Source organism: Solanum pennellii, chromosome 5, assembly GCF_001406875.1.
Source record: "Solanum pennellii chromosome 5, SPENNV200".
NCBI lineage: Eukaryota > Viridiplantae > Streptophyta > Magnoliopsida > Solanales > Solanaceae > Solanum > Solanum pennellii.
In genome coordinates, this window is record NC_028641.1 from 38,650,547 (window position 1) to 38,661,624 (window position 11,078).

At 34.9% G+C, this 11,078-nt stretch overlaps 1 protein-coding gene across 1 annotated transcript; it reads left to right on the top strand.

Moving 5' to 3' along the window:
• Positions 1-9,619: 9,619 nt before the first annotated feature.
• On the top strand, positions 9,620-10,107 carry LOC107019471. The gene is made up of 2 exons (XM_015219962.1): positions 9,620-9,743; positions 9,806-10,107. Exons 1-2 carry the CDS (start codon positions 9,620-9,622, stop codon positions 10,105-10,107), a joined length of 426 nt encoding a protein of 141 aa, XP_015075448.1.
• The last annotated feature ends 971 nt before the right edge of the window (positions 10,108-11,078 follow it).

Consider the following 11,078-nt stretch of genomic DNA (forward strand, 5'->3'; position numbering starts at 1 on the left):
TATATATATGGAAGTAGATAAAGAGATGTAAAATTTGTGTCACGTTATTGTAAGGAGGTCAAAAATACTTGTTATGACAAAAACACATTTTCTGAAAATTAGGATAGTTGACTAACGAGTAAAACTACTTTCAATTGAAAGCAAAAACATTTTTACGTTGTTTGGAAGAAGCTAAGACATAAATTTTCTATTCTTAAAAAAAGCAGAAGTTTGTTGCATAAAATTATGTTTTCATGACCAAACTATTCTATCCATATAAACATACTAGTTTCACGATACATGCGTTGCATGTGTGTATAGTATATAGTGTATGATGTTGTAAAAATAGAATTAATATTACTAAATTAAAAATTTTCAGTAAATAATTATAATTTAAAAGATATAGGATATGTGCTTTTAAATGATTAATACAATTTTTCATTGAGTTACTTGTATTTTGAGATCAAAATGACAAACTATTATTTAAACATTTGAAAATACATTCAAAGTTTAAATGTGGGGAGAAAGTGAAATTTCTTTAGTACTATTATTATTTAAATCGCTCAATTTTGTAAACAAATGCAACCAACAAATTTTTTTAAATAATATCAATACAAAAAATGTCACCAATAGTCTTTTCTCTGGAGGTTATGAACATAAATGATGGACACCATTTGAGTATAGTTTTTCTCTTAAATATTCATAATTTAGTATGTGCATGACACTTATAAACATTGTCATAAATATTTTAATATTTTATCTTTATACGTACTCTATCTTTTACCAATAAATATTTGAATAAGACTATCATAAAGATGTAATTCTTAAGAAAAAGGTACTTTATTGTTATAAGGAATGATAATTAAATTGAGGTTTGACTGTATTTCGAATATTTAGCTTGTCCAATACTTTGTTTTATATATACATATATATTTGAGTAGTAAAATTCAATTATAATATATAAACAACATCATCTTTGAAGAAAAAAATTTCATTTCTTAAAGTCTACTCATTTCTCCTGCAGCATACGTATCATTCTTATAGAAGTTGTATCGTGATATGAAATATTAAACTTTTTCAATAATAAAAATTAATAGATGAATAAAATTTATTGTACTGTTTATACAATCTTTAATTTGATTTAGAATCATTTTATGGCCAGTCACTATTTTCCTGTCTATTTTTATATAACCAACAAGGAGTGTATCTGTGACATAAAATTTTTTAAAATTAAAATGAACACAATAAAAGGAATGTATATATACATAGCCAATAAGGAAGGAATACAAAAATATATGTTTATGCGATATTCACTATAGTTTTCAATTTCGTTAAAATCGCTTGTCACCAACACTTTACTTTCTTCATTCATTTTACTTACGTATCTATTAAAAATAATTATTATCATGTCTATATTATCATATTATAAGTAAAATTAAAAATCTATTTTTGAAATAAGATCAAAACTAATGATTAAATGGATTGCGTTGATGCCCTTTGTTTTAGGAAAATTAAAAAGAAACTTCTTCATTTAAGGGTAAAAAAAATCAAAGAAGAAATATCTTATCCGAATCATGTAACTTTATCCATGTTTGTTTATTAGTATTATCTTTCCCACAACATTTCGTCATTGTTAACTCATGAAAATCGTAAAAAAAACGAGTGTGCATTTATGAATGATTTTCTACAATTTGTTCACCAACTCTTTCTTATGTGATACCTTAAATTTTCTTGAATTTTGAACTTAATCAATTGTTGCAAATAACCCTAAAATATTTTGAAAAAAATAGAAAACTTAAAAAGCAATATAAAAGTGAGTGGAAACCCTCTATTTATAGCTAAAAAATAATAGTATTAATAGGTGCTAATAGTTCCTTATAAGAAAAGTTACAACCTTTCGAAAAAGTCACTGCTCATCGGAAAAGTCACAAGCTTTTGCAAAAGCCACAACTCATCGGAAACGCACAACCCTTCGAAAAAATCACTACCATTTGAAAAAAATCACAACCCTTCAACTAAGTTACAATTCATCAAAAATGACAAAATCTGTCAAAAAAGTCACAATCTTTCTAAAAAGTCAGATCTCATTGAGAAAAATCACAACCCTTTAATATGAAATGGTTTTTGATTTTAATATTGTACATATAATTAAACTAATAAATAAAATAAACGGGGCATTTTAAATTGGGGATATTATAATATTTAAACATTTAGTTTAGGAATTCATCATTTTAAGGTAGTAATAAAGATATAGGTTTACAAATATATTTTTTGTGTATATTTATTTTTGTCGTCATTTTTCATATGTAATGGTTTAATTTGTGAAATGATTTTTAAATTTATTTTGTTTGTGTAGACAATGAAGTTTTATTGATAAATTCATATCAAATTCAGATTAAATGTTAAATTCTCTATACATTGACCAAGTCAAATTACTGGTTGATAAAGTCGGATTAATATCTAAGTCAAAATTGTATGACTTAAATCAAGTCGAGATCACTTGGGCCAGTTCATTAAGTTGACAAGATGAGCCCAACTCATGTGCCTCGAAGCATGGAGCATTTGTAGACATTGAATATTTATTGATAAATTCATATTAAATTAGGATTAAATCTTAAATTCACCATATGTTGACCAAGTCAAATTACTGGGGTTGATAAAGTCGGATTAATATCTAAGTCAAAATTGTATGACTTAAATCAAGTCCAAATCACTTAGGTCAATCCATTAAGTTGACAAGATATGCCCAACTCATGTTCTTCAGGCCCAGGGGTCAAAAATTGCTCAGACCAAAATACCCCTAAAATCCTAACTCAAGCCTATATAAAGAGGTCTTCTTCTAACCAAAAGAACACACACAAATACATACACGCAGGAATACATAATTTCTCTTCAGTGGTGATCTGCTAGTCTTGAACATGCAAGAACATCTGTGACGAGATCAATCAGGGAATTCCATATCGTTTTGAGATATTTTATAAGGATTGTAACTTTCGCATTAATTCAAATACAAATAATATTGTTTGGTTGCTATTTTTCCTTTCCTGTTTATTGTATTTCAGGATTGAAACTTTAGACGCTTACAAATTTGGCACGCCTAGTGGGACAATCTTTACCTCTGACCTTTTCTCTTCCAAAATACAAGTTCAAGAATATTGATATGGCTTCGAAGAAGATCAACTCGAAATCTGCATTTGCATACAAATCTAGGTATACATTCATACCTGCATATGCATCCAAATCTGCATCTGCATCAACAAGTTTGGATCTGCATCCATATTCGCATCTGCATCAGAATCTGCACCTACATCCAAATTTGGATCTACATTTGTATCTGTATCCAAATCTGCTTTTGCATCCAAATCTACGTCTGCATCGAAATATAGATTTGCTTTTGTATTTGCATCTGCATTGATATCTTCATTTGTATCAAAATCTGCATTTGCGTCTGGATTCGTATTTGCTTCTGCAAAAACTGATGGACCCAAATTCTACATTGATGTGGAGAACATCTTTGATTTTACTGCAGGAAACATGAGACCTATCACAAGGAACCAATCCAAGTTGTTGGGACAAGAAGACTCAGCAGTGCAGTCTGAATCTGCTGCTGCCTTTGGTTTGTTCTCAAAATATGTGAAGTCTCTTGCGAAAGCCGCAAAAGAAGACATCGCCGAAATGGTCGAGAGGGTTCTTTCCCAATTGAGCCTATCTACATATGAAAAGACATTTGCTTTAGTCGATGATGATGTCTTGAACACTAGATCTACCCCACATAACATGTTTGCATCACATGTTTGGGAATATCAACAACATTCTCCATCACCTACTGTGGTAATAATGGTGACTAGCACTTAATCCGTAGAAGAACAACTGCGAGCTTGACAAGAGCTATTGAAGGTTTGACCAAGTATGTTTAAGATCAAGATGCTCGAATTGTTAAGATAGCTGATAAGGTGGAAGGAATGATGGATGAAGAATCAAGTGATGCGCCTGGAAAACGTCCACAAGTACAAGAGACGGTTGATCGCCCTTCAAAGCAAGTGAAACATGCTAAAGAGATCCAAGTTTCCACTGACGGAATGATCCCGATCAACGAAATCAAGGAGTTTATCATGGCAACCATTAAAGACAAGTACGAGGTTGCTACGAAATCCTCCTTGACATATGCAAGGCCATACACTGCAATGATTGATAGCTTGAAAATGCCTGCCGGTTATCAACCTCAAAAATTTCAGCAGTTCGATAGTAAGGGAAGTCAAAAGCAGCATGTGGCACACTTCATTGAAACGTGCAACAATGTTGGGACATACGGCGACTACCTGGTCAAACAATTTTTCTGCTCCCTTAAGGGAAATGCTTTCGATTGGTACACATACCTTGAGTCATGGTTCCGTTGATAGTTAAGAACAAATGTAGCAAGAATTTCTCAACCGCTTCTATAGAACAAGACTTACTGTAAATGTGGTGGAACTTACAAACACTCGCCAGCGAAATGAAGAGTCGGTCTTTGACTTCATCAATCGATGGATGTGTGCAAGTCTAAACTGTAAATATAGACTTAGTGAAGCTTCGAGCATTGAGATGTGCATTCAAGGCATGCATTGGGGTCTCCGTTATATTTTGCAAGGCATAAAGCCTAAAACTTTTGAATAATTGGCCACTCTTGCTCATGATATGGAGTTGAGCATGTCATCAGTTGGAACTGAATCTCCACCTGACCACGAACTCGTCAAAGTCAAAGAAAGGCAAGAATTCAAGAAAATGGGAAAATATATGCCTAAGACTGAAAATATGGAATCCATGAATGTCAATTCCTCTCATGTGAAATTCACCACAAGACTTGGCAAAACACAGAGCGCAAAAGTGACTTCTTTTGAAAGAAGGACGAATCAAAAACTCACCTTGAAGGAAATGTAGCGGAAGGACTACCCATTTCTTGACTCAGATGTTTCCGTAATTTTTGATGAACTCTTTGAGATAAAACTTTTTGTATTACCATAGATGAAATGACCAAATGATTCAGGGAAGAGTGATGATCCAAAATACTCCAAATATCACCGATTGGTTGGCCACCCTATCGAGAAATGCTTCGTCTTCAAGGAAAAAATCATGGACTTAGCTCGCGAAGGGAATGTCAAACTTGAATATGAAAAATTGAGTTCAAATCAAGTCAGTATCGCTTCTGACTTACCCAATCTGGTCATGACCTGCAATTTCGTTGAAGCAAATATGGAGTAAGACATCCCAAACAACAATCAGACAAGAATGATTAAGTTTGAAGACTTTGAGCCCATTGATATAAATAAATTTTCATCTCTTCCTATACTAAGTGATGTGGCTTCTTTAGGGGAGGGATCAACAAGAGAAGATGAAGAACCAGTTGATGATCTTGATGATTGGGGCTGGACTCTTGTGACTCGCCGTAGACACCAAAAAATGAGTTCGCATAAAGAGTCAACAAAGGCACGTCTAGAGAAGATGGTAAGGAGACCCAAAACAAAAACTTTGAGTCTGCATTCAAAGAAGAAGGAAATAAAGGCGCACCACTACCAAGAGTCGCATCGACCAATTACATTTGGAGAATATTTGACAAATTTGTTTTATACCAAGTTCACATGTGATGAAACAAAATCTCTATGTTGTAATGTCGATTAAAAGCAAGCAAAAAATGCAACTCCATCATATCAATCACCAAAATATTCTCCAAACTCGTCTCTTAAAGTTGAAAAATCCATCATGCCCATCACCAAAATATGCTCCACATCTATATCCTAGAGTTGAAAATGCATGTATGGCCAAAATCACATTCTCTGACGATGATCTTCTGTTTGGTGAAAAATTTCATAATCGTCTTTTATTCATGGTCAGTTTTGCGCGTGATAAAAGGGTGAATAGGATCCTAGTCGATAGAGGATTTGGAATAAACATCCTTCTGATTTGCAAAATGAAAGACCTTAAGATATCAACAACAGATCTTACTAATAGTCGCTTGATGATCCATGATTCAATCAAGAAGGACAAAGGTCCATGAGGACTGTCAAAATAAACCTCACCATCGGAAGTTGCAATCAAGCATGTTTCTTACATGTAATTTATGCAAAGACTTCATATAACATTTTGGTTGGTAGGTCGTGGGCACATAAGAACAAAGTAATCCCATCTACCTATCACCAATGTTTGAAGTATTATGGGAATGGAGTTGCAAAAAGGATTATTGCAGATGATAATACATTCACTGAAGCTGAAGCTCACTTTGCTGACGCAAAGTTTTACTTGAAGAAATGTTCCATAGAAGTTGATGACATTGCATTCGAAGATATTGGATTCCTTAACAAGATGGCTAAGGTAGCGGTCAGTAAGGCAAAAGTCGCAAACAAGGAAGATCCAAAGCTTGGCAATCCAAACAAGATGCCTAACATGATTGGTGCTTTTCAAAATAAAAAGGTCACATCCATTCTTTGTTATGTCCCAAAGTCAAAGGAGGACAAGGGACACTCTCTCGAGTTGCTAGAAAATACGTTGGAAGGTTTGACCGTTCCTGTAAGGTGAATTGATATGATGAAGTCATCCACAAAATTACATGGGAAGTCTATGGCTCCTAAGTCATTTCTTCACGAAAATTTTTTGGACCCTAAGTCACCTCAATATGAAGCACTCCGAATGAAGCGTACAGAAGAAGGTTTTGATCCTAATGCTTAAAGATTGCTAGCAAAATCTAGATTCGATCCTAACGAACCATCAAAAATTGTAGAAGCTTCCGTTAGAACCTGTTATGAGGTAACAACGTGAAGAGGTGGGCTACAAAAAACCTCAACCTATTTGCATCTCCATAAAAAGGGTGAGAATAATTACATAATTACGGAAGATGAGTCTGATAATTCTAACAAAAGGCTTTCTGCCTTTGATCTACTTGGATGCTCAACGCAGAGGATTTTTGTATTTGAGAGGTTAGGGTCGTTGAGGAAGAAATACAAGGTTTGGAGAAATAGCAAGGTTATGCAAGCATCTACTTTTCCAAAATCTCAAAATGCTCCTAAAGACATTTAAAGTCTAATCCTTTCTAGAATTAGGCGACCGACGAACATTTTGGTCTCTTGTGGAGAAGTACAGAAGGCAAAGTTACTAAGAAACGTGAAGAAATTGAAAAAAGTGTTGGCTCTTCATATCATGTCACTACATAAGATAAAAAGACATACTTTTTCTCCAATTAAAATTACAGGAGAGTAAGAGAATGTTTCATGGTGTTACCATATATCTCTCAGCGAAGGAGAACCTCAAGAAGATGAAGATGCTAAATATGCGCTACCCGAACTTGAAGAAGGAGTAGAGGTGATCGTTGATGCATTGAAAGAAATCAACTTTGGAACTGATGAAGATCCAAAAACCACTTATGTGAATGCTTCACTAGCAAGTGATGAGGAAATGGCCTATGTCGACTTGCTCAACGAGTATAAAGATGTATTTGCTTGGAGTTACAAAGAAATTCCTAGATTAGACCGGAAGGTAGCATTCCATCATTTTGCTTTGAAAAGCGGTGCACATCCCATCAAGCAAGCTCAACGGCGCTTCAGGCCTGAATCGGTTCCAATGATCAAACCTGAAGTTAACAAGCTTATTGAGATTGGCTTTATCCGTGAATTTAAGTACCCCACATGGGTTTCAAGTATTGTCCCCGTGAGGAAGAAGGATTGGCAAATTTGAGTTTGCATCGACTTTAGGGATCTCAATAATGCATGTCTAAAAGATGAATTTCCATTTTCTATCCCTGAGCTTAGATTGATGCCATTATTTGGTACGAGGTGATGTCTTTTATGGATGGTTCATCCGTTTACAACCAGATCCGTGTGTCACCAAAGGATGAAGAGTTGACTGCATTCCGCATTCCTAAAGGCATTTCTTGCTACAAAGTAATACCTTTTGGTTTGAAGAATGCAGGAGCAACATACCAAAGAGCTATGCAGAACATCTTTGATAATATTCTTCACAAAAATATTGAATGTTATGTTGATGATTTAGTAGTGAAATCAAGGAAAAAGTGTGGCCTTTTGCAAGACTTAAAGATGGTGCTTGATCTACTACGAAGGTATCAACTTAGAATGAATCTTTAAAATGTGCATTTGGAGTTACCTCTGGAAAATTCCTTGGATTCATTATAAGATATCAAGGAATTGAAATCGATAAAGCAAACATAAATGCAATTTTAAAGATGGTTGAGCCAAGAAACATCCATGAATTAAAGAGTCTGCAAGGGAAGCTAGCATATATTAGGATATTCATCTCGAATCTTGTAGGAAAGTGCCAACCATTCAGTCGTCTTATGAAAAAAGACACTCTTTTTGAATGAGACCAAGCTTGTAGTAATTCCTTTGAGAGCATCAAGTCTTACTTGACAAAACCACCAGTTTTAGCATCTTCTGTTCCTGGAAAGCCATTGATATTTTACATATCAGCTCAAGAAAGATCAGTGGGAGCACTTTTAGCCCTAGAGAATGGCAAAGGGAAAGAAAACTCCCTTTACTACTTGAGTAGGATGATGATACCAAATGAGTTGAAGTACTCTCCAATAAAAAATCTATGTTTTGCCTTGGTCTTCTCAATTTAGAAGATGAAACACTACTTTAAGCTCATGTCCTCCGTTTTATTTCTAAAGCAAATACCATCAAATTTGTGATGTCAAAACCAATTCTTAATGATCGACTAGCAAGATTGTATCTCCAGTTTTAGCAATTTGAAATTGTTTACTCAAAAGTTTGTGAAAGGGCAAGCATTGACAGACTTCTTAGCAGACCTCCTGATACCTGATAATTGGGAACTGACTGATGAATTACCTGATGAAGATGCAATGGTTGTTGAAGTTCAACCGCCTTGGAAGATGTATTTTGATGGGTCTTCACATCATGGAGAAGCCGACGCTGGAGTGATATTTTTCACTTCTCAAGAGGAGATCTTGCGATATGCCTTCACCTTAATAGAATGTTGCTCCAATAATGTTGCAGAATATCAAGCCTTAATACTTGGGCTTGTAATTGCAGTCAATATGAAGCAATTGCAATTACAAGTTCTTGGAGACTATGCATTAGTGATCAATCAATTGTTAGGTAGCTATGAAGTCAAAAAGCCAGAATTGCGTCTCTATTATGACTATGCACAAAAATTGATTATATGGCTCGGAAATGTAACTCCTCAACATGTTCCAAGAAAGGAGAATAAGAAAGTTGATGCCTTAGCTGCTTTGGCTTCAAAATAGACTCTGCCCGACCAAGCTCAAATTATTATCTACAAAAAATGGATAGTACCATAGATGCGGATGAACAAATCAAGCTTAAATATCTAGTAGATGTTTCACAAGTTGATATAGTCGACTGGAGACATGCCGACATGCCCTGATTAATTACTTGTGCTACAACATACTTCCAGAAGATCCAAAGAGAAAGACTGAAATCCGTTGACGTGCTCCTTGGTTTCTTTACTATAAAGATACTCTATATCGAAATTCATTCAAAGGGATTCTCTTGCATTGTTTGGGAGAAGAAGAAGAAAATCAAGCGATGCAAGAAGCACATTCTGGAGTTTGTGGAGCGCATCAATCTGGGCCAAAGTTGCATTGTCATATTAAAAGGATTTGGTATATTAGCTAACAATGGTAAAAGATTGCTTGGATTATGCTCGAAGATGTGAATCATGCCAATTTCATGCTAACTTTATGCACCAACCTCCTGATGTATTACATCCGACTGTCGCATCTTCGCAATTTGATGCTTGGGGTCTAGACGTAGTTATACCACTACCAAAATCGGTGACCACTTATACATCCTTGTTGCAACAGATTATTTCTCAAAATGGTCTGATGCGGTAGCCCACAAAGAAGTAAAGAAGGAAAATGTTGCAAACTTTTTGAAGGTGAATATCATTTATCATTTTGGCGTTCCTAGTTATATACTAACGGATAATGGAAATCCATTGGCCAATAAATTGATGGATAATATCTGCAACCTTTTTGGTTTCAAGCACAGTAATTCTTCAATGTATTATGCTGCTGCAAATGGTATATCTGAAGCATTTAACAAGATCCTGTGCAAATTGTTAAAGAAGGTTGTCTCCAAATCGAAAGAGATTGGCATGATATAATGGAATAAACTCTTTAGGTATACCGGATGACTCATCCCACGCCGACTCAAGCAACTCCTTGTTCTCTTGTTTTTGGAACTGAAGCAGTCCTTCCACTTGAATGACAAATATCGTCATTGAGGATAGCTATCCAAGAGGGGCTTACTGAAGAAGATAATGCTCGTCTGTTCCTTGAAGAGTTAGAAGCTCTTGATGAGAAAAAAATTTGAAGCTCAACAAAGTCTTGAATGTTATCAAGCTCGTCTTTCTCGTGCTTTCAATAAAAAAGTTCGGCTAAGGTCCTTCCAAGTTGGTGATCAAGTTCTTGCAGTTAGAAGGCCAATTATCATATCTTACAAATCGAAAAGCAAGTTCACCTCAAAATAGGATGGACCATACGTCATCCAAGAAGTCTATTTAAGTGGAGCTTACAAACTTGTGGATGCAGACGACTTGCGGATTGGTCCCATCAATGGAAAATTATTGAAGAAGCTATCCTTGAAGCGGCGTCATACTCCTGGCTTGCAAGAGTATAAACTGTGTACGGCTACCAAAAAAAGTTTACGCAGGTTTAAAATCACAAAAGAGGCGGCCTAGGCAAAAGTTAGGACATAAAAAATAAAAAATTAAAGCTCGCTTTCTGAACTACGTTATGACTTGATCCTCTTTACGAAGGTACATAGGCAGCTTACAATACTTTTACCCTAGGTTTAGTCATAATAAGAAAAACTATTACGTCGCCATGTGAACATCATGTTGATTCTTTCAAATGAAGAGTTAAACACCCTTATTTTGAGCTGACTTTAAGGTAAATCTGTATTAACCTGGAAATCTTATGGACGTAATTTATGTACAGAAAGATCTTGAATTATCTTTCCAAAAAAAAAAGAAGCTCATTATTCCAGCACTCCTACTCTGTGTTATGAATTTTCTTCCACATGTGCGCAAAGCTGAAGATTCGAGCACACATATTTTGAGCCAACTTCGAACAC